The sequence below is a fragment of the Panthera uncia genome (assembly GCF_023721935.1).
Source record: "Panthera uncia isolate 11264 chromosome A3 unlocalized genomic scaffold, Puncia_PCG_1.0 HiC_scaffold_12, whole genome shotgun sequence".
NCBI classification, from domain to species: Eukaryota; Metazoa; Chordata; class Mammalia; order Carnivora; family Felidae; genus Panthera; species Panthera uncia.
Window position 1 is genome coordinate 8431836 of NW_026057579.1, and position 24116 is coordinate 8455951.

The 24116-nt window shown below is 38.8% G+C and overlaps 1 protein-coding gene across 1 annotated transcript in view; it reads left to right on the forward strand.

Annotated features, from left to right (window-relative positions):
- The first annotated feature begins 1244 nt into the window (after nt 1-1244).
- Nucleotides 1245-24116, forward strand: part of THUMPD2 (THUMP domain containing 2) — a 35527-nt gene continuing 12655 nt past the window's right edge. The window contains exons 1-6 of the mRNA XM_049651878.1: nt 1245-1402; nt 9877-10012; nt 11648-12057; nt 13232-13309; nt 15748-15800; nt 17585-17672. Of these exons, the coding sequence (XP_049507835.1) occupies nt 1277-1402; nt 9877-10012; nt 11648-12057; nt 13232-13309; nt 15748-15800; nt 17585-17672 (891 nt within the window). The 5' untranslated portion in view covers nt 1245-1276. The remainder of the gene's footprint in view (nt 1403-9876; nt 10013-11647; nt 12058-13231; nt 13310-15747; nt 15801-17584; nt 17673-24116) is intronic.

Consider the following 24116-nt stretch of genomic DNA (forward strand, 5'->3'; position numbering starts at 1 on the left):
GTTCTGAAAAGAAGTTTGAGGACTGAAACTTTGATACAGTCATGTTACATGATTCCATAAGAATTTTCATAATACTGTCCAAGTAGACCATGAGCTGGGGTGAGGTGGGGAGGAAGAGAGGTAGTATCTGCCATTCACCTAGGTATCCCATTGAACCACATGAGAGGCACTTGCCAGAAAGATAGCCAGCCGTTCATTTAATAGTTTCTATATACTGTCTCTTCATATAACTACATGTCGACTTCTATACAACAGAGCTTATGTAATGCTGTCCACTTTGTCATATGGATTCTATTCCTCCCAAGTAATATTTTCATTGCCAATTCAAAATTCAAAATTGGGCACCTGGGTGGCTTAGTTGGTTAAGCATCCCAATCTTGACTTGGGCTCAGGTCATGATCTTGCGGTTTGTGAGATTGAGCCCCAAATAGGGCTCTTTGCTGCCAGGGCAGAATCTACTTTGGATTCTTTCTCCCTCTCTCTCTCTGCCCCTCCCCTGCTCTTTCTATCAAAATAAATAAATAAACATTAAAAAGAAAGAAAGAACATTCAAAATTAGAGTAGTCCCTTCAAATACTGTTAAGACAGCCAATTAAACCAGGTGGCCCAAACTAGACAGTGCATTCATCATTACCTTCATGGTGAATGAACTTAGAAGTGCAAGAAATGCGAACATAAAAGCATTCCACTGGAGAGTGAGAATTTCTGCTCTTGGTCCTGAGGATTCCCAACTTTGGCCCAATTCTTGGTGAAGACAGAATAGGGCTCCTTATGTCAGGAGAGTAATGGCGAGTGATAAAGAAGAGGGGAGGAGAAATTTGGGAGAAATAGAAGCTTGTTATACTGGCTATCAAGACCAACCTCAGCTCTATGCCACCTGTCCCTTGGCCTGTTTAGGGATCAGCTTCCTCAATCTCAAAAATAAGGCAAATGGATTAGATGATATATACCGTTTATATAGATTCCAATTACAGATCCCAACTGTATGCCTTCCATATGTGACTCCAAATAGTTCCAAATACCTAATCAGGGAAATTCCGAGCAGTTAACCAAGGAGCCCCACAGCCACCCCTCCGAGCTGACCCGCTCCCCCGCCCCCCCACCGGCCCCACCGGCTCCCACCGGCCCCCACCGTCACCCCGGGTCTCCCTGACAACCCTAGCCTCTGACTCCACCCTGCCCCGCGGCCCCAGTGCCCGCCTCCGGGAGAGCCGGGACTCGCCGCGCGCGCCCCAGGCCACGTGACCCCGAGCGGCGGGGCCGCGCCCGAGCCGCCATGGCGGCGGTTCCTACAGATTCCGGTTCGCGGCCTGCAGCGGGCGCCCGGTTTTTCTGCACCGCGGGCCGCGGCCTGGAGCCCTTCCTGATGCGGGAGGTGCGGGCGCGGCTGGCGGCCACGCAGGTGAGTCGGCCTCGCTGCGCGCCCGGGCGGGAAGGAGGGCGGCCCTGCCCCCGTCCGCGCCGGGTCTCCCTCCCCGCCAGGGTCCGTGTAGACTCTGGAAAGCAAGAGCCTCGAGCCCCCCAGCTCTCAAGCCCCAGGCCTCGGAGTTCTGACACGTCCTTTAATTACTGCAGGAAAGAATCGCCAGTCGTTCTCCCTTCCACATTACCGCGTATCTCTCATGCCTGTATTTTTTTTTAAGGCGGGAAGGAGTTTGAGGCAAGGTATTTCCTAGATTCTTTACAAGAAGGTACTTGATAGTGCCAATAGTTAGACCCGTCACAGAAGCCTTTCTCCAGCCTTTAAATACAAGTACAGCCTTCAGGTTGTTACTGGACTTGTCTGTTTCCTGACAATGATGGTATTTACCCCATGGGATTGATACAAGGTGCGTAAAGTACACCTTAAACACCGAGTAAATAGTAGCTAAAAAAATAATAGTCTTGGAGGCTTCGCAGTCCAGCTTCTGGAGGGAAGTAACAATTGCTGGTGTTAATTTCAATGACATGAACAAGGTTTTAAACTTGAGTTTAGGTTCTAGAACATGCTGAGCTGGCTTCTTGAAAGCAGAGGGAAAAGATGTAATAGAAACAGACTCCACTGACTTGATGGGCTGTATATGACAGTGTGAATCATGTGTTTTTGGAAAAGGAAAGCTTACTAAATGAAATTGACCAGTCAGTCTTGCAGCCCCTATAGTGTTAGAAGCCACAAAAGGATTTTCTGCAATGAGGGAGTTGGGGGCATGGGGGATAGAGGGGGTCACGAAAAAGGACATCAGCTTTATTAGATTACCAGCCACTTGTGGTTTTGGTCGCAGAATTTAATAGAGCGCTGAATACGGCTAATCTAAAAAAGCAACAATGTAAGAATTGCCCACATTGATTAAGCATGTTCTTAGGTCCTCAATCTGTACTCACCTGCTTAATTTTCACAACACTGTGAGGTAGGCTCTACATGTAACAGAAAAGGAAAATGAAGCACAGGTTAAGTCCAAGAAATTATTCAAGTCATGTAAAACGGCAGACCTGGGATTCAAACCCAAGCTGTGAAATCAGGCATGAGTATATAATCATGTTTAACCCAGGCAGGCCAGTACCCAGGTCCAGTTCCTTCCATTACATCATGCTGCACTGGTTTTTTGGTTTTGTTTTTGTTTTTTAATATTAACTTAGAGCTCTTAGTATGAAAAATAGAAGCCTTCACCCAACTGCAATACGTCGAATTACCAAAATTATCTTCTCTGCTTGTCCTCCATCTTCTCTAAAGACAAAATGAGATGTGAGGGGAGGGGGTCTCCTCACAGCAAAAAAGTTCAATTAATTATAGGGACAAACTTCTTGGCAATGAGAGGAATCAACCACAAGATTTGGGGATTCCCATATTTTGATTGTGCCTGTTTTAAGGACAGATATGCTTGGAAATGGGATCTGAACAAATAACTTCTGAAATGTCATCTCTAGTTCGCTCTCAAAGTTAAAGCAATCCCGAAAGAACAATGATAGCATCTAACATTTATAAAGCACTTAAAACGTGTCCGACACTTTTATGTACATGATATGATTTAATCCACAGAAGAATCCTATGGGAGACGTCATTTCCCCCCTCTGTTTTACGAAGAAATAAAGAGAAAACTGATGTTCTGTGGTGGAGCTGGGACTTGTATCTGGATCTTTATTGCTTTGAAGCCCAGGTGCTTTACTAGTACACTAAATTATAGTGGGAAACTTCCCCGAAGCTTGTAAGTTATTTCTGTGACAGCGTGGAAAAGAGTATATGTAGGGGCGCCTGGGTGGCTCGGTCGGCTAAGCGTCCGACTTCGGCTCAGGTCATGATCTCACGGTCCGTGAGTTCGAGCCCCGTGTCGGGTTCTGTGCTCACTGCTCAGAGCCTGGAGCCTGTTTCAGATTCTGTGTCTCCCTCTCTCTCTGCCCCTCCCCTGTTCATGCTCTCTCTCTGTCTCAAAAATAAATAAAAACGTTAAAAAAAATTAAAAAAAAAAAAGTATATGTAGATCTCAGAGGCAAAAAAACGTGTTCAAATTTTAATCTTCCTTTCATAGATTTTTGAATTTGGGGTAAATACTCAAATTTCTGAGCCTCACTTTCCTTGGATAGAAAATGGAGAAGATTATACCTACTTTAAAGGATTAGAGCAAACCTTGAGATAAAAATTGATAGCACGTGTAGCACAATGTCTTGCAATTAGTAGGTGATCAATGAATGTTCCCAAAGAATGAGTTGCACAGGAATACTTAAAACCATTCGTGCAGTAATAAGAGTGTTAGAAACTTTGATTTGCTTCAAGAAAAGTAATATTGTGAAGTCCGCGTTTATAAAATGAATTTAGAAGTGATTGTTTCCTTTTACAAATTAGTCACGCCTTTCTAATCGGTGTTTTAGTGGACGTAAGAATCACGCAGGGAGCTTGTTGAAAATGTGTGTCCCTAGTTGCCACCCCCCAAAACTTTTCTTTTGGTAGGAATGTACATAGCTCAGTCGTTTGCATTTTAACTTGCAAACTCTCCCTCCTTGGAGGACTGATGCAGGTGCTTCCTCCAACATGCAGCTTGCAAGAGAAAGTGTCCTGTGTATTCTGTTCAGCTTTTTATCACGGAGAATTTCAAACATACACGAAGTAGAATAGTGTGGTGAATCTCACGTGCTCACCGACCCGCTGCAACACCGATCCCACGGTGAATTCTGCTCCATTAATGCCCCTCCCGCTCCACCCATGTTATTTTGAGGCAAGGCCAAGATATCGCTTCATCTGTAAATGTTTGCCTATATAGTAGTCGTCCTTATCCATGGGAGATACATATTCCAGGACCCCCAGTGGATGCCTGAGATTATGGATAGTACCAACCCTATATATACTGTGTTTTGCTATATATACATACCCATAATAAAGTTTAATTTTTAAATTAAGCACAGTAAGAGGTTAACAATAACTGAATAGGACATTATAAAAATATACTGTCATAAAACTTACGTGAACAAACATGTTTTCTTGCTCACTCTCCCTCTGCCCCTCCCTCCCTCTCAAAATATCTTATTTGTACTGTACTCACCCTTCTTGTGATGATGTGAGATGACAAAATGATGAGACGAAGCGTGGCGCATGACGTTAGGCTACTATTGACTTTCTGACGATACTTGATACTTCGGAAGGAGGATTGTGCTTGACGTAGCCTTAGGCTGTTGATCTTACGTCAGAGTGGGGTTGGGGGTCATCTGCTTGGGAACCACGCAGTTAAATGCAGTGACTGGTTAAACGCAGTGACGGCAGGAGGCTATACTGTGGATAAGGGGACTATTGTATATCTATAATGAGAGGACGCACAGCATAATATATATAGTATAATATAGAAGACATCATACAATGGCTCTTTTTAAAAATATAGACCACAGGGGCGCCTGGGTGGCTCAGGCTCACAGCGCGGCGGAGCCTGCTTCAGATCCTATGTCTCCCTCTCTGTGCCTCTCTCCCGCGCTTGCGCGCGCGCGTGTGTGTATGCGTGTACGCGCGCTTGCGCGCTCTCTCCCTCTCTCAAAAAAATTTAAATTAAAAAAAATATAAACCACAATATCATCACATCTAAAAATAATTCCTTATCAAATATCTAGTAAGTGTTTAAATCTCAACTTTCTCATAAATGTCACTTTTCTTTTTAAGTTTGTGTATTTGAATGAGGATTCAAATAAGGACCATGTATTGTGATTGATATTCTTTTAAATCTCGTTTGTTATAAAAAAAATTTTAAGTCTCTTTTAATCTGTAGATTTCCCCTCCATCTCTCCCCCGCCGCCCCACCACCACCACCAGCAATTTATTATTTGTTAAAGAAGCAGGGTTGTTTGTTTATCCCATAGTCTAGAGCAGGGGTTGGCCAATTTTTTCTCTAAAGATCCAGATTGGGGTGCCTAGGTGGCTCAGTCGGTTAAGCTTCCGACTCTTAATCTCGGCTCCACTCTTGATCTCAAGGTGTGAGTTTGAGTCCCATGTTGGGCTCTGCACTGTGCATGGAGTCTTCGTGTAAAATAAAGGCCAGAAAATAAATATTTTATGCTTTGTAGTTCACATATGTGGATCACTTGTTGTTCTTTATTGTTATTGTTTGTTTTTACATCCCTTTAAAAATGTAAAAACCATTCTTAGCTCACCAGGCCTCATTTTCTGAGCCCTAGTCTAGAGCTGTGGTGTCCAATAGGGTATGGTGGCTATTTTAATTAAAATATATGACAAAAAAATTCACTTTCTTAGGCACATTAGTCACATTTCAAGTGCTCAGAAGCCGTATGTGCTAGTGGTGACTGCATTGGACAGCACAGGTTATGGAATATTCTCATCATCACTGAAAGTTGTTGGACAGCACTGCTAGAAGTTCCCCTGATCTAAATATTGCTAATTGCATCTCCATGGTGTAGTTTAACATGTTTCTCTGTCCTCTCTATCTCCTATCAGTTGGAATCTTGTAAGTTGTATCTAGAGTTTGGTCAGAGTCAGATTAGATTTTTTTTCCACTTGGTGGTAGGGCAAACTTATTTATAGGTTCCTGGGTATTTTTAAATATTCAATTTATATTGTATAATTACGTATTTTTATATGTATAAAATATTTTATATACATACATATGTTTATTTTACCTAGATTACTTTAAAATTAAGAAAAATTAAGCTATAACAATGTATAATGTATTAAATACTGCTATTATAAACAATAATAGCAAGAACAGTTATTTTTAAGATAAAATTCAGTATAATAGAGGTGTGCCTAATACCAGCTAGCCAGAAAGGCCCTGTCAATGGATTAATTGGTCTTTATAAACCCACATAGCAAAGACTTTTAACCCAGGACCTGAACTTGAATAAGCCAACCAATTTTTAATTTTTTAGTAGGGTCATGGTGATAGAAGGTAGTGGGGTAGAGCTAACCAGATAATTGGATTATTTCATAATTATTTTATTTAAAGGAGTAATTGTGTAGGTTGATATTTTTTAATATCCTATGCATTTCTTGCAGATTGAATGCTTTTTTAAAAATTAATTAAAATATATTTTGAATCCTTTCTTCTAAAATGAACCAAAAAACCTCATGTACCACCTCAGCTCTTCACTTAGCAATGTATAATTAATTCTAAAACTAAATGGCATTTGTAGAATTAGGAGAACTTTGGTATCTCCGTATCTTCCTATGCATTTTGCCAAGACTTAAACTTTTAATTTTTGGGTTAGACTTGAATGCCTGAATTTTAAAAGAAAGGCAAAAATGCTAACTGCTTAGATATTCTAGCTGATAACAGAAGTGTTTTTACTTTAATAAAGGCTGTTATTTCATCTTCGAAAGTGTTAGACATAAAACCAGCTGGTTTTAGACACTTCGTTATGATTTCATTCCAAATGGAAAAAACAGATTGTATATATAAATAAATTTTCAAGTAACAAATATTAGGGTGAAGTATTCTAAAATGCCACATTTCTCCCCTAAGTATTATAATTGAATATGATCAGTTACAAGCAACAAAGAAAAAGGTTAACACCAGCTTCAGCAGTTTTTGAAGTCATAAGCACCAAAATTCATTCTCCCCACTGCTTTAAGATATCATACTTCATCTTCACAAAGGGTACAACATTATAGTGCTTTCGTGTATATGATTATTTGATTCTCATAGTGACTGTTTAGCAATTTAGTAAACTACTTTTGATTACATGCTTATTACTTGTAAAAGGAATGTAGGCCTTACATTAATTTTTAAAGAAAGAAAATAATGTTGCTTTTGGTTTTGAGAATATATTTAGCATTTTAATGCTTGAAGACATTATTCTTATGATTTGATTCCCCCAATAAATTAAACCTTTTAGGCCCTCTCAATTAACTTGATTTTCAATCATGTTCTTTATTTGTTCTTCCCACCACCCCAAAACGATGATATTTTTAAAGGAAGTTTGCTGTGTAAATTGTTTCCCTTCATATTTCAAATAAGTAAGAAAAGATCTTTGTACAGTTAAATAACTATAAATTAATATCTAGATCACTGACTACTTAGATTAAAATCACTGGTCCAGATGTTTGCACTAGTTTGTTTATAGGACTTGAATCTTAAAACCATACATCTTCAGTAAAATACTTATTTCAATTACCCCATAATCTTGGCAACGTGTTTCATGTCTGTTAACTTGTTTTGTGATGGCTTTAATATCAGCTATATTTTTATGTCAGGTAACATAAAATCTAAATTTTTTAAAAGTTACTTTTTAAGGGGAGCCTGGCTGGCTCAGTTGGGTAAGTGGCCAACTTCGGCCCAGGTCATGGTCTTGAGGTTCACGAGTTCAAGCCCCATGTCAGGCTCTGTGCTGTCAGCTCAGAGCCTGGAGCCTGCTTCAGAATCTGTCTCCCTCTCTCTCTGCCTGCTCTCATTCTGTCTGTCTGTCTGTCTGTCTCTCTCTCTCAGAATAAACATTGAAAAAAAATTTTTTAATAAAAGTTACTTTTGAAAATTTTGTTTTCAAGTTCTAAGCATTTTGAGGTATATATTTCATTTTGACTTCATGGGAAACATCACCTTTGTAATGAGAAAGAAGTAAATTCTAGAAGCCAAAAGTTCTTATTTTAGTTACTTCCTTATGACCTTAAATATTGATTCCTAAACATTCTTCTCATTCCCTGCTTTCTCCATCTATCTTGGTCAGATGCATTGCTGGGGCTTTTATTTTTATTTGTTTCTCTGGCGTTACTGAGATATAATTGACATATACCATTATGTAAGTTTAAGGTGTACAACATGTTGATTTGATACATTTATAAATTGCAAATGATTACCACCAGAGCATTAACTAACACCCCTATCCAGTCACATAATTACCATTTACTTTTTTGTGGTAAAAACATTTAAGATCTATTAGTAGCTTTCAATTATATAATATAGTATGAGCTATAATCACCATGCTGTACATTAGATCCCCAAAACTTGTTAATCTTATAATGAAGTATTTGGGCTTTAATTGGTGTCAACCTAGGGCTTCCTCTGCAGATTCTTCTTCATCAAGCTAGAATGGTAACCCCAGAAATTACCATCCCCAGAGCTTAATTAGACCATGTCAGATCAAAAGTACAAAAACACTTGGAGTTCAAGTTCCCATTGGACGGGAGCTGCCTAAACACATGGGAAACCCCAAATTCCCCATTACCTCAGTTCTAGGAGATAACTTAGAACCATATTAATCAGCTGATGGCCACTGCTAAAAGGAAAACTTTAAGGCATTCCACATCCATCCTGAGCTTGAGAGGGTTGGGTTGACTCCAAAAGTTTTAGGACCTTATTGGTATTGAGATCCATTTCCCATACCTCACTAGACTCTATAGTTAGTGCATTTTTCATTTTCTTTCTTCTCTGGCTTTTACCACATATCCATCTTGCCTCCAAAACCTCTTTCTGGTGATGCATATTTCTTGCTGTTATCCCTTTTCCAGTTCCACAGCCAAGTTTCATTATTTCTACCTTGGTAGTCTCCTTCTTCCTCTGACATCACATTCTACACTCAGTACTTTATGCCTCTTCCAAAGTAATTTTTTCTGCTAGCTAATTCAGTGCTGTCATAGCTTTCATCAAAAGTCTGTAATGGTTGACCATTACCATCTGGGGTACTCAAATTTTCACGACCATTTATCAAGCTGGTCTGAGCTACACCATCCATCCACCTGACACTATCAATCAGTGCAAACAGCAAATTTTGCCATGCTGACTTACACTTTACTTCAGCCAGGCTGTCACTCCCACCTCTGCGTCTTGCCCTTTGTTCTTCTGTTAGAATCTCTCTTCTCAAATCTTGCAGAGTTCTTTCCCAAGACTTTTACTAATGATGGTTCCATAATCAGTGCTACTTATTGTACATACAGCTTATCAATGCATTTACATATTAACTTTTTTATTTGGGGTTTAATTCAAGTTATTTTCTGGTAAATATTATATTTTAATTTGTATGTCAATACGTACGTGTTACATTATTATTCATCTTTAGGATTTATTTTGCATGTTTCCTGGTAGACCACAAGGTAGGTGTGTAATAAATCCCTACTGATGATGTTAACCTTGGACTAGACGCCTGATTTGTCCTAGAAGTGTACTTTACAAATGGTAACATGGCACAGATTATGATCTTGGTCACTGTGTGACTTCATACCGGTTATTTAACCTATCCAAGCCTCAGTTTCATAATCCGAGAAATGGGGGTGATAAAATCTACCATAGAAGTTTGTTATAAGGATGAGGGGGAAAATGTATTCTGAGTGCCTAGTAGCATGTCTGACAAGTAGTACATCTTTCAGAAATGGTTGTTTATTGTTAATCTAGATGCTATGTTTTAATTCATTTAGAGGGGAAAAGGGAAATGATTCTTACTCTGACACAGGACTACATTAATCTTTTCTGTCTCTAGGTTGAATATATTTCAGGAAAAGTTTTCTTCACCACCTGTTCTGACTTAAATATGCTGAAAAAATTAAAATCTGCAGAAAGATTATTTTTGCTGATTAAAAAGCAGTTTCCACTTAATGTTTCTTCTGTAAGTAAAGGTACAGTATATGCCTGTTGCTTTTACCCACATGATATATTGTACTCCAAAGTTTTCTGCTTGATAATTAATTTGTATCCATTTCATATTTTTAAGATTCATTCATAGCTGTGGAATCACCAATTATGTATTTTTCTGTATTTCCTGAATACTATCACCATATTAATCATATTATCACCTAATTGTGTCTCTTTGCAACCTGCTACCTATTTTCTGAGTCACATTTCTTCTGTTTTAATTATGATCAGACACCTTCTCTAAAGATACATGTGATCAGTTGCTTCTGTTTAGATTTAGAAGTGTATAATAACCCGGAATGCATGGTTTTAATAAGTTGATCAAAACTATCACTTTGTACTTTTTAACTGATGAATTATATAATTGGAAAAAATACTATGTTATAAAATTTCCTATTTGGGTGACCTTAAATTTAAAGTTTTGAATAAACTTACGCCCATTAATAAAGCATTACAGCTAAAGGGAGTTAAGAGATTCCCTCTTCGCTCTCTAATTTTACACACATGCTGCTAAAATAATTTAAGGATCTTAATAGAAGCACCAAAAATAGTCAGATACTGCTAGACTAAACATTGCCTTAAACTTCATTTTAATTGCTGATCGTGCACAAGAGATCATGTAATATTACAGTCTGCACTAAACTGTGTCAGTAAAGATATAAATGGCAAGAAATCAAGACAGGGCAGAAATGTGGTTTTAAAGCAAATCCTAAGGTGTTATACCATGGGGTCGATATAATTTCATCCCAACATTCTACATTCTCATCTTTAGAGAACACTGTAATTATTGTTGGGTCATCTCGATGACCCTTCTTCATCGAAAAAAGATTACATTGTGTTGCGCATGCTGACAGTCCCTAACTTATGAATGGGTTGTGTATCTGAAGTGTTGCTTTATGAAAACTCATTTTATGATGTATGCTAGTAGTGTATGGTTTAAGATAGTCTCAAGATTCATTTGCTCTTGTTTCAAAGCTTTGTTGTGCAATTTATTCTGTTTTTTAACTTAGTTTTTATAGGCAAGATCTGCATTATTTCAAAGATCAATACATACTCTAGGCCTATGCTTATATTGAAGATATAGATATATATTATCATAAGACAAATGATCTTGCTAAAATACATGATAATTCTATAGGATTTTAAAATAATTTGATATTAATTATGAAATATAAGAATGAACTTTAGTGCCGCCTGGGTGGCTTGGTCGGTTAAGCATCCGACTCTTGGTTTCGGCTCAGGTCATGATCTCACAGTTTGTGATTTGGAGCCCCACGTCGGGCTCTGTGCTGCCAGTGCTGGGCTCTGTGCTGCTGGTGTGGAGTCTGCTTGTGATTCTCTCTCTCCCCGCCTCTCTCTCTGCCCCTCCCCCCTCACGCGCTGACTTGTTCTCTCTCAAAATAATAAACTTTGTTTAAAAATAAAGAATGAACTTTATCCTGCACAATATTTTTATGTTAAATTATATAAACTCCAGGTGAAGGTGAATTCACTATTCATGTAGCAGTTTAATAAAACTGATTTTAAAGAAATAAAGGTAATGGAATTTGGGGGTGATGGATGTAATAGACTGTCTTTAAAGCTTCGATAGAGGATTAACTGACATCTTACTTATTTAGGAAAAATATTAAGTGAGATACAGAGACTTATAAATGATGATCCAGAAAGTTGGTTGAATGCCATCTCAACTTGGAAAAATCTTCTTGAACTTGATGCAAAAAAGGACAAACTTTTTCAAAGAGCTGCTAACCCGCCAAAAAGAAAAGTGGAGGAAAATGACATCATCAATGCTAAGAAATTAAAAACAGAACAATCGCAAGAGTTACAAGAGAGTGGGGAATGCCTGCTGGAAAAGCAAACGGAAGAAGAAACACAGGAGCAAGGAGATTTTTTCACTGAAAGAGAAAAATCTCAAGAAGAATTTCAGAACGATGTAGTAAAAGCAGCTGATGCCAAAAACCAGAAGGACTTGACGTTCAGAGTTTCCTGTCGCTGCAGTGGAGCTATTGCAAAGACCTTTACTGCACAGGTACACTTACCTCCCAAGGTGGGGTTCCATTTTCTCAAAGAATTAACTACTCCTTAGCTTTAAAATGAGATGACAGCCTTTCACGGAACAGTTAAGTAGGCCGAGGCACATCACTAGGCCTAATGTCATGTAATTAAATCTCTTTAAAAAATGCATTCTTTTTTTTTTTTAATTTGTAATGTTTATTTATTTATTTTGAGAGCACGGGAAAGGGGCAGAGAGAGAGAGACAGGGAGAATGCTAAGCAGGCTCTACGCTGCCAACACAGAACCCAGTGCAGCGTTCAAGCTCCCAGAAGGTGAAGTCGTGACCTGAGCCGAGATCACGAGTCAGACACTTAACCGACTGAGCCACCCAGGCGCCTCTAAAAATGCATTTGCCTTTTTAACTTCACCTCAGATGCTTTAAGAGTAATAGTATGCCATTCCATGTAATCACCTCCGTTTTTTCCTTTCTCACTCAAAGTTTCCCTTAAACTCATAGGTATTCTTGACGTTTGGAAATCCTGTGTTATTGTCCTAACCTTTTGGGTTTTCTCTTCAGTTCAGTCCTGTGTTTATTAAATGGCTGCTCTGCGCTCTGCCTTGTGTGCGTGATTGTCACCAGGACCCAGACTGCAAATACACAAATGCACAAGACACTCGAGGTCTCCGTGGGAGCGAATACCACGGTTTCCTTCAAAACGCTTTATTACTCGGCCCTTACAAAGTTCGGTGATGTCAGGGGGCAAAGGTCTGAGTCCTTTCACCAGCCTTAAAATCAGATAAACCCTAAAGTTTGAGTCTAATGCTACTGTTCTGGTAATTTGTAAACATATAGGATTGTAGTTGCTAAAATAGTTCATCTTTCACTTTGCATTTGTTTGCTAAAACCCACAATGACCATTTTTATCGACTCACGATCTGGTTATTTCAGCTCTCTCAAGTTACAAGAAGACAGATTACACATGAGGAAGCATCAGTGCCATAAGATATTTTGGGGGGTTGAAGAGGTCAAATGCAGCCTGTTTGCCTTGAACAGAAAATGCTTTAGTGTCATATTCTTATATTGCAGCCCTAAGTTACCATCAAATAGTCTGACCTGATTTTTCTGCATGCTCTCTTAGTTTTTGCTTACATTTAAACATAAAATTTTCAGTTTTAGTGCTCCTTTCTGTAACTTTCTGCTTTTCCAGGAGGTAGGAAGAATAACTGGAATTGCTCTTATGAAACAGTTTGGATGGAAAGCAGATTTGAGGAATCCAAATTTAGAGGTACTGAATGTTCATTTTATCCTCTGTGCCTATAACCTAATTGTTTAAAGACCACGTCAGCTATCCTTATTGTACTTTTCAGTTTTGCTTCAGAGTTTTTAAAAAGCATGTCTGCATGGATCCAGCAGTCTCTTTTCTCTTTAATAGTGGAGTAGTGCAGATAATTTTCCTAGTATTTTTCACTGTAAAAATGTCTTATCCAAATAAGATGTTTGGGGGTGGAATTATTTTGCCACAGTTGAATTTTAGAGATGACCTCTACAATCACTAGAATATGTAACAAATCTCTAAAATAGAAAATTCTATAAATAAATAAATAAATAAATAAATCTATCTAGCTAATGTTAAAAAAAAAGGAAAATGAATAGAAAACAAAAATGCCCACTCAAAATTCAATAGTATGTTAATATGGCTTTGTTAGGATTCTGGGATTATGTTTTTCTTTTTTTTCTCTATTTTCAAAATTAATTTAATTAGGTTTCACTGTTTTTCATTGGAACAAAGTAAAACACTTATATGGGCAAACCAATGCTAGCCATAGAAAATATTCTTCACTTTTTTGAAAGCCATCTGATAAATTTGACAGGTGGTTTAGTCCTTTTCATAATTCATTGATTCATAAATATTCTTATATAGCTTTAAATAGAATAATAGCTGGCCATATTAGAACATTTTGTGTTATTTCATTTTTTAATGTTTCTATTTGGTATTTTCACTTTTACAAAGTAATGCCTGGTGTATGTCCTTCATTACTGTCATGAAAAATATTTTGACCCCAAGAATGTTGTAACATGAGGGGGTCCTCCTCCCAGTTCCCCTCTCCAGTTCCCTTATCTTGTGCTTTGCCAGTTTCAGTCTCCCCATTTCCCCTTGGCCCCATCTCACTGTCTGAGGATTAGTTTCCTCATAGTTTTAGCTCCTAAATAAATATAGCTAATTTAATTCCTATCAGTATTTAATGTAATTAATAATAGCTATTATTGGTAGAAATAACACAGAGCAAAATTGACAACAGTAAAATCACCCAGTAAAATTTGTGAACAAAATTAACAGAAGAATCAAATCTTAACAGATTTTATTTGATAAAATTAATAGAAAAATTATAGTGGGAGAAGCTATTCTCAATATTTTGAGAATATTGAGAAAACACTAATATTTTTATATATCTTATCTTTAGAATCAATTTTAAATAGAAAAGAATCCTAATAAATACTTTTGCTAAAATGAATAATGCAAAACATTGGAAAGTTTACTTTGCTGATCAAGGATTTAATGGACTAACTGGAGTCCATTCCAGATCATTCGGTATGTAATAAAAATTTGTCAATATTGGAGTAATTCTGATTAAACTATAGAGTAAAAATAACTTTAGGGTGAAAGTATCAGGGATCAAATGCTCTTGCGATCAAACAACGAAGTTAGAATATTCCATAAACTTCATCAAACTATACAAAAGTAAGATTCTAACTTTTAAAATTTAATTGGGCTACTAATTATAACTTGAGACATTTAAATCCTCTTTGTGGCCTAACAGAAGAAGGGTAATGGAGAGAAAGAAACTCACCCATGGATAACGGAGAGAGAAAACATTACCCTTGCTATAATATCTTTGGCCTGAAGAAAATTTTGTTACCCTGGAAATATGTGTAGCCTATGATGATCCTGTGTGACCTCAACTCTCAATTTGAAGTTAAAATTAAGGTGGGAAGAATTAAGGTTAGAAAGTCTTCTCTAACCCCAAATGCTGAAAAGTCTGACCCAGTCATAATTCAGAGAACCCCAGGGAGGAAAGAACCCAAGATGTCTTCAGAACATGATTCTCCATATATAATACCTCGTATAATGAACTATCCTCAGAATCTTCCTATGGAATGTACTGAAAATTTACTTTGCCTCTGCCCAAGAAAAAATATTATAGTGGGGCACCTGGGTGGCTCAGTTGGTTAAGGATCTGACTTCGGCTCAGGTCACGATCTCACAGTTTGTGAGTTTGAGCCCCACATCAGGCTCTGCATTGGCAATGCAGAGCCTGCTTGGGATTCTCTCTCCCTCTTTCTCTCTGCCCGTCCCCGACTTGTGCTCTCTTTCTTAGAATGAATGAAAAAATAAAAAAATTTAAAAATAAAATAAAATAAAATAAAATAAAATAAAATAAATATATATATATATTTGGACATTTTTTATTTATTTTATTTTTTATTTATTTATTTTTTACATTTATTTATTTATTACATTTTATTTATTTACATATGGACATTTTTCCATATATTTAAACAAGGCCTTAGAATTTTTTTAATATAGATTATTTAAAAAATTAAAAGTAAAATAAAAGATAAAATTTAGATTATATACAGCTTCAGAATAGAAGTTTTCAAATTGTCAGTGCATTTGGTAATGCATTTCCTGTTCTGTTCTAACTTCTCTATTTGTTCTTTCAGATCTTCATACATCTAAATGACATTTACTCTGTGGTGGGAATCCCTGTGTTCAGGTAGATACTGTTCTGTAAGCTTCTGGTTTGTCCCTTAGAGTTTGTGAAAGTAAGAATTTTATGCTCTTATTTATAGTATAAGACATCGATGTAACAGAGCGAGGCTAAGGACAAAGCATCGGAGTTCTCTACTTGAGCCAGTAAAGTGTTTTTTTAGTACATAACGCATATGATTTAATCTGGCCAGTTAGAGCTCTAAAAGATTTGATTATAATCATGCACTGATTACATGATTCGTACTGAAAAATTATATCCAATTATTTCTATTATTAAATGATTTTCACAGGCCCTTAGTCTGTTGGCATCTGGAATTTTTATTAAAATAGGAAATACAGCACATTTCTTAAAATTCACGTTTACACATTCTACAAATTTTATTGCCATTATTCTTTTATCGTGGGAGAGTATTTCCAACTTTTATTTTTATTTTTTAATTATTTTTTTAATGTTTATTTTTGAGAGAGAGAGAGAGACAGAGAGACAGTGTGAGCGGGGGAGGGGCAGAGAGAGAGGGAGACACAGAATCTGAAGCAGGCTCCAGGCTCCGAGCTGTCAGCACAGAGCCCGATGTGGGGCTCGAACTCATGAACTGTCAGATCGTGACCTGAGCAAAGTCAGATGCTTAACCAGCTGAGCCACCCAGGCACCCCTATTTCCAGTTTTTTAAATCTACTTCAGGTATCTCTCTAATCTTGCAGGGTACTATATAATAATAAATGCAAATGATTCATTTCCTTATTTCAAAATATCTGTTGAACACTTACATAACAGGTATTTTTCTAGATGCTTTAGGAAGAGAGAGCTAGTTGGATGAAAACAGTGATTTCCAGTTCCTTGGAAGCATGTAGGTATTGTTGGCATCTTAATGAAAAACATTTTGTATGCACATCCCTGTTTACGTAGTATAATGTGATTTAGATACCCTTTTTCTAGATTCTAGGCATGGAATATTTTCAAAGATTATAAAAATTCTATAGGAATACCCCATTTTCCCTAAGCTCACATTATACATCTGTAAGCCCAAAGCAGGATGTAAAAAAAGAATGCTTAAGGTTATTGTAATAGCTTTTATCAAGCTTGCTGTTTCATTACATTGGAAAGATAGAAATAATATTTTGAAAACCTCCATCAAATCTGGAAACATTGATAGTAGCAGTAATGAAGCAAAGGATAAAGTATGCAGTGGTACATAATGGAGGCCAGCGAACTCATCTGGGAGATGTCTGCGTCAGCCCTTCATTCCATAAATTATTTTAGACAAAGCAATGTCATGCTTCATTTCATCTTTTGAGAAAAGATGCAAATGAGCAAAAAGCAAACTTACAAAAGGGATTTTTTTCTAGAAAACAGATTTCAAGGGTTAGCATCCATTCAGCCCTACTTCCCATACCGCACCTCTATCACAGTGTGTTCCTCTTGATGACTCCAGCAAGAAAAGGTCTATTCCACATGGGAAGACAGGGAAGTATATTAACACTTGAGAAATACTTCCCTCATATGTGATTAGATTTTTCTAAGTTAAATACCTAAGAGTTTAAATTTCAGGTGTCTTACAAATGTACCTTTCTGAAATACCACACCGGCTGGTCAGACGAGGTGCCAATGAAAAAAGGGATTTTTGTCATAAGGTTAAAATATTCTGTAACTTAGGGGAACTTAGTGTATGTTAGATGAATATATAAAGAGGAGGTCACAGATACGACAGGTTAATCAGTTTGTTTATATCACACTTTTCTTTAACATACAGTAATGTTGGGTACGTCATCAGGTTCTTTTCTTTGTAGGATTCCTTTGGCCAGCCGAGCTTACATCAAGACAGCAGGCCTGAGGTCTACCATAGCATGGGCACTGGCCTCTCTGGCTGAAATTCAGGTGAGGAAGTGTTTTCATCTTACGATAGCAAGGTCCTTTCCGTAATCAACTGATTGATGGGCATCTTGGTTGCTTGTTTGTTTTTCCCTTCTTTTCATTTCTCTTTTTCTTCTACCCTTCTCTTTCTCTTGCCATTACACTTCTGAACTGCTACAGCGATATTTTTATATATCGTTGAACTTCTGAGAGTGTTCTGGCTATGAAAATGCTGAGTCCAAAGATAGCTGCGTTTTTATGATTTCTAATCTTTCATGGCACAATCATGTGGTCTGTAAATCCTCCACTTCTTAAAATTTAAGTTTTTCTCTGTGACCAAGATCTTGATAATTTTTGTGAATGTTCTGTGGACATAAGAAAGTAATTTTATTTTTTAGTCAACAAATGTCTGCTATATTAATGTTTTACTATCTGCACAATTCTGAAAGTGGTATTTCAAAATCTCATCATGTTACCGTATTTGCATTTTTGCTAGTCGTCAGGTGTGGTCTAGTTTGGTATATGCACATTTATGACTTACTGTTTCATCAGGAATGGTGCCTTTTCATTGTCACATAAAGTTCTCTTTATCTTGATTAGTGAGTTTAAACTTAAATTTCATTGTGTCTTATTAATGGTTTTTTAGTCCTTTATTTTTCTTTGCATTTGCTGCATTTCTTTGCCGTTGCTTGATTTTCAGCTTTGCTTTCAGTATGTTTTTTTATTTGTTTGTTTGTTTTTTGTTTTGTTTTTTATATGAATACCCAGCTCTGTTTTTATCCCATTCGATGGTCCCTGTCCTCCAGGGAGGGAATTCAGTGTTTATGACACACACTTGATTGTGTTCCTCCTATTTTACTCTGTTTACAACTTCTGACACTGTTTGTTTTTACTGGTTTGATCAAGTTACTTGATAATCACTTCATTGCTCTCCTTGAGGTTGGAAATTATACTTTATTGTTCTGTTCCACTAATGGTTCAGGTTGCCAGCTCTCTTAATTAGACACGTGGGACTCTGCTGTTGCTTTAAAACAAGATATCAACTCTTTCCTGTGTCAGGACACTGTTTTTACCACCCAAATACTCTAAGCTTACCCTCTTCCCTAGCACAGTATGAGGCCTCTTGAGTGCTTTTCTTCTCTTCTCCTGACCCCCCTTTACTCCTCCCTACAATGAGACCTTTGAAACGTTTTTGCACCCTTCCACTATCAGCCCCCAACTACTAGATTGTAGTAAATTATTTATCACGTGTAAGAATTTCCCTTGCAATACACCCCTTGTGTTTCAAAAGTTCTTATTTAGCACTTACATTACACAGCCTGTCCTTAGTCATTAAGGTATCACTGTGCACACATACACACACTTTTTCGTATAAGCAAAGACGTGTTCCAAGGTGTAACATTCCTCCCCACTGTTCTTCCCTGTTTGAGGTCTCTGCTCTGGTTTATTTGTCACTTGGTCAAAGTCTTTTCTTAGGCAATTTCTTCAAGTGTGGTGTCCAAGTAATACATAGTCAGAAATTCCTATACAGCCTCAAATTTGTTTTTCGTCCTGGGGTACAGACCCATCTCGGCTGGCTTTAAGAGTTGTGTCAGTCCCCTGCCCTCAGAGGTCTGTAGACGCTGTCCCCTTGTCATTTAGTTTCCTGTGTTCCAGGTGAGCGCTATGTGCCAGTAGGATTTCCTTTTCCTTTAGAGCTGCTTAGGGGCTTGTAAGACTTTTCTCTTTAATCCTCCAAAGTTTGGGAATATTAGCAGGATATACTTACATATGTGTGTTTTCTATTCAGCCCAAGCTGAGTTCTAATTCTGGTTACACCACTTCCTAGAAAACTTTGGGCAAGATATTTATATTTAACATCTGCGTGCCTCAGTTTCTCATTTGCGAGATGAAAATAACAACCTCCTAGGATCATGTGAGGATTAAGTGAATTAGCATGGATTAAATGGTTAGAATAGTGTGTGACATATAGGAGGTGTTTAAGTATTCGCTGCTGCTCTGCCAGTAGTAACTGTAATAATTGCAAAAGTTATTGTTACTATTTCTCTGGCTCAGGCACTCTTTCTTTCATTATTTAATTATTATTGTCCCGGCTGTTTTGCTTTAGTGGCTTTTACCTTAAACTACTTTCTTTTCCTGCTTCCGAAATTATAAACACGTTAAGCCTCCTGGAGCTAGTCTCCCAAGTTGCCTATCCTCTCTCCAGAACATGGTTTCCGTCTTTCCGTAGTTTGAGTCTACGTTTTGACTTATTCTTGAATGTTATCTTCCAGGCTATAACAGGAGTCATAGAATCATGTTCTCCTTTATTCATTGGAATGTTTTAGCTTAGAAATCATTGTTTTTTAGCTTTGAAAAGTTGTGTGTATACTACATCTGAATATCTCCAGAAGCCCTTACCTCTTTTCTTCAGATACTTCCTGTCTCCTCCAGGAGTTCTGTTTCATTAGATGTATGTTCAGATTGTTCTGCCCGTTTACTCTCTCACTACTGGTGGACCCCTACCCTTTAGATTTACCTTTTTTTTTTTTTTTTTTTTTTTTTTTTTTTGGCTCACTGGGGGTCAATTGTGGTTACTAAAATATTTGAAATGGCTAAAATCCTAAAAGTGCTACAAGGCAAGTGGATCTGTGGCACTACCAGGCTTGGCAGTGGAAGGAGAATCTGTCAGCCGTGCTGAAAACTTTTTCTAGGTGAACACTTTTCTGTTCACTGGTCTCCCGGCACATCTGTAGATCTCTGAAGACCGGATTCTCCCCGGTTGCAGTGACTTCCCCGTCTGGGCTCCAGTGCTCGTCTCTAATCCCCCATCCAGCCTTGGCAAAGAGGCCCCATGGAGTTCCTTCTTCCAGGACCCAAACCAAGCCCAGGGCTTCTCTTGGCATTAGTTGCCTCCAGGTCTGAGTATCACTTGGGCTCAGGGGAAGTAAAGAGCTTGGAGGTGAGAGAAAAGAAAAAAGCTGCTTTAAGATTATCATGTTCCCAGAATCCATGATTTTCTTTGTTATTTGATTTTAATCTTTAGTCCAAATCTCTTTTAGTCTAAGGAGAGAGTTACCAAAACGCCAGTGATCTCACCACAGTTTATATAACAACATGTATATATATGTGTGTGTGTGTGTGTGTGTGCGCGTGTGTGTGTGTATTATATAAATATAAATTTATATAACCACGTACAAATTTGAAATGTTACCTTTATCTTGATATAAACATCCATTTGTCCGAAAAGTAGAAAAGTAAATTAAATATATCCAAAGATGATGCTTGTTAAAATTTTCCCTTACTGTCAGTTTGCCTTGCCAGAACCGAGAGTAAGGAATGTTTCTCTAAATGTGACCACCAGCATCGGAATGTTAAAGCATGTAAGAAGTAGCACAGCACAGTTGTTTTGGAGGAGTTTAGTAAAGACCCACAGTGTAAACGATCCCAGTACTCAGCCTTGATCCAGTCCCCTCTAGGGAGCATGGTACCCAGAGCAGTGCGTAGACAGTTCAACCTTGGGTAAGCCAATGCTATTAGCACTGACATCTAAACATGAGCATGTTAGATATTTTTCATGTTTACCACACACTGTTCTCCTTCCTACATATCCTCAAAAGGAAGGGGCCCCTGGGTGGCTCAGTCAATTAAGCGTCCAACTCTTGATTTCAGCTCAGGTCATGATCTCGTGGTTTGTGGGTTTAAGCCCCACATCAGGCTCTGAGCTGGCAGTGTAGAGCCTGCTTGGGATTCCCTCTCTCTCGCTGCCCCTTCCCCACTTGTGCTTTCTCTCTCTAAATAAATAAATAAAACAAAAAAAAAATCCTAATAAGGGAAACCAAGTTCTGTAAGTTTTAGTTATTAATATAAGCATACAGAAATACTTGTCTGTTTCTGCCTGTGTACCCAAATGTCACAGCAAGACAAGGTCCTATGATAACGTAAAGACATTTATAGATACTAAGGTCAGGTTACCTCATTCAGCGAGGACCATGTTGGAGAGAGGAAGAGCACAGTGTTTGACACATATCAAGATCTTCATAAAAATTAGTTCTCATACCATTGTTATTTTTGACTAAATTTTAACTAAATTCTTTCTACTTGCCGCCCCTTCGTGGGGGCATCCGTAGGATACTCTCCTTAGAATTTCCTGCTGGAGCTTTCCCTCTCCTGAAGGACATTGTGTTTCTTTCCATTAGGTGTCCTCTGGCTCTGACCGAAACCTGGCTGTCCATTGAGGGCTCTGCTTCCTCTATAGACCTATCAAGGGACCAAGGGCCTGGAGGTGGTAGGTGTCAGCTTGAGCCTCTCTGCTCTTCTGCCCAGAACCTCTCTGTGCCTTTGAAGCACGTGCCGGGAAGTTATCCCAGTCGTAGGCAAACCTCTCTTCTATCATTTCTAACAGAGTATAGGCCACTATGCCTGTCATAGTTCTTTATGATGTCAGAATCCGCTCTGTAACCTGACCCTTTAGTGTCTTGGCTTCCCTACCTCTGACGATCTGCCCTGCTCAGATCCTGTACCTCATCGTGCCCAGAGGCTGAATCTCAATTTCAAGAACCCTGCTCTTAGCCCCTTCCTCCTTCCCGTTCAGCTCCTCTGGCGCCCTGCCACACAGTTCCTTAGCCCCCGCAGGGGGTTAGTCATTTGCCCTCACCACCCTCCATCGCTCCTCACCCGTCCTCATCGCTGCTTCATGGCTTGGATTCTCCGTTCTACCATGACAGTCATTTCCTTGCCCACGCTTTTCACTCTCCTGCTCCTTATTTGACTTAAATACTGGAATCAGCAGAGAACGTCAGCGGGTTCTCCTCACCGAATCTACCAGCATGCTGGAACCTGCACCCACATGCTTTGCCTCACCGCCATCACAACAAGGGAGCTGTCCTTGTTTCACTCCAGTGCTTGGGGACCGGACTCCATCGCCTCGTGCCCACTCGAGGACTTTCTCTCTGCTGCGCATGCCCATCAGCACATATACTTGATTTAGTATCTTGTAATTTAAGAAAATAGCCCTTTCCTGAACCCACATGCTCCTTCTCTGCTTCCCCTTACAGAAAAACTCTTAAAAATAGTTGTCCATATTTGGTGTCGCCACTTCCTCCCGTCCCCTGTCTCCTGTGCCCGCTTCCGTCAGGCTGTCATCACCAACACGCCACTGACACTGCTCATCGCACTTACCTGTTAGCACTTTGATACTGTCATCACTCTCCTTGTTGAAACATGTTTCTCCACTTTTTTTGGAACACCGCTCTGGTTCTCCTCCTACATCAGTATGTGCTGCTGTCAGTATGCAAGGCTGAATCTTCATCTACCAACATCTATACTTAGGAGATCACCAGGGTCCAACCCATAGACTTTTCTTTTTTAACTTCTCTCACATTCTCGATGACTCATGCAGTTCTGATGCTTTAAATATCGTTTATGACTAACACTGAGTGTTCCCAACTTCATGTCTGTAGCCTGAACCTCTCCCCTGAACTCCAGACCCATATGTTCAACAAATCACTTGACATCCATACTTGCTCTAAGAGGCGTCTCAAAATTTAACCTGTCCAGAACCGTACTCCCGTCTCCTTCAAAGCTTCTCCTCCCCATCTCTTCCCATCTCAGTAACAGGGAAGTCCATTCTTCCCGTTGCTCAGGTCAAAACCTTTAGTCATTTCCAACTATTGTCATTCTTTAACATTCCACATCCAGTCCATCCCATTGGCTCCACCTTTAAAATATATCTAGAATGTAACCACTTCTCATCACTTGTACCAATACCAATCTTAATTCAAGTCACCATCATCTCTTGCCGGTGTCCCCTAACTAGCCTCCCTTTTAACACTCTTACCCTTCTCTGGTCCATTCTCAGCAGAGCAGCCAGAGTGAGCCCTTTGAAGTGTAATGTCCTGTTACTCCTCTGCTCAGATCCTTCCAGTCGTTTCCCATTCTTCAGAAGGCAACCAGAATCCTTACGGTACCTACAAGATGTGATGTAATGAGACATCCCTCCCCCAGAACGGGAAAAATTAGTTTTTTCTCCAAATTTCCTGTTTTCCCAGGCACAAGTAGGATTACACTTTCTTCGCCCCTTCAAACTGCGTGTGTCATGTGACTGACATGCTTTAGCCAGTTAAATGTTGGTGGAAGTAATGTGTCTCATTTCTAGATGGCACCTTTAGGAAAGTACACGATTTGTCATGCTTCTTTTTCCCCTCTGATGGCAGTGCTCTGGATGGTGACCACTTCATGAGTTTGGCTTCCAGAAGCCCCAGATGTCCTTCTGTGGAGATGTAGCATTAGCTATGTGTTGTTTTCAACCTCTGAGATTTGGGGATTGTTACTACATGCAGCATAACCCAGTCCATCTTTTTTTTTATATATATATTTATTTATTTATTTTTGAGAGAGAGAGACAGAATGTGAGTGGGGCAGGGGCAGAGAGAGAGAGAGACACAGAATCCGAATCAGGCTCCAGTCTCTGAGCCTTCTGCACAGAGC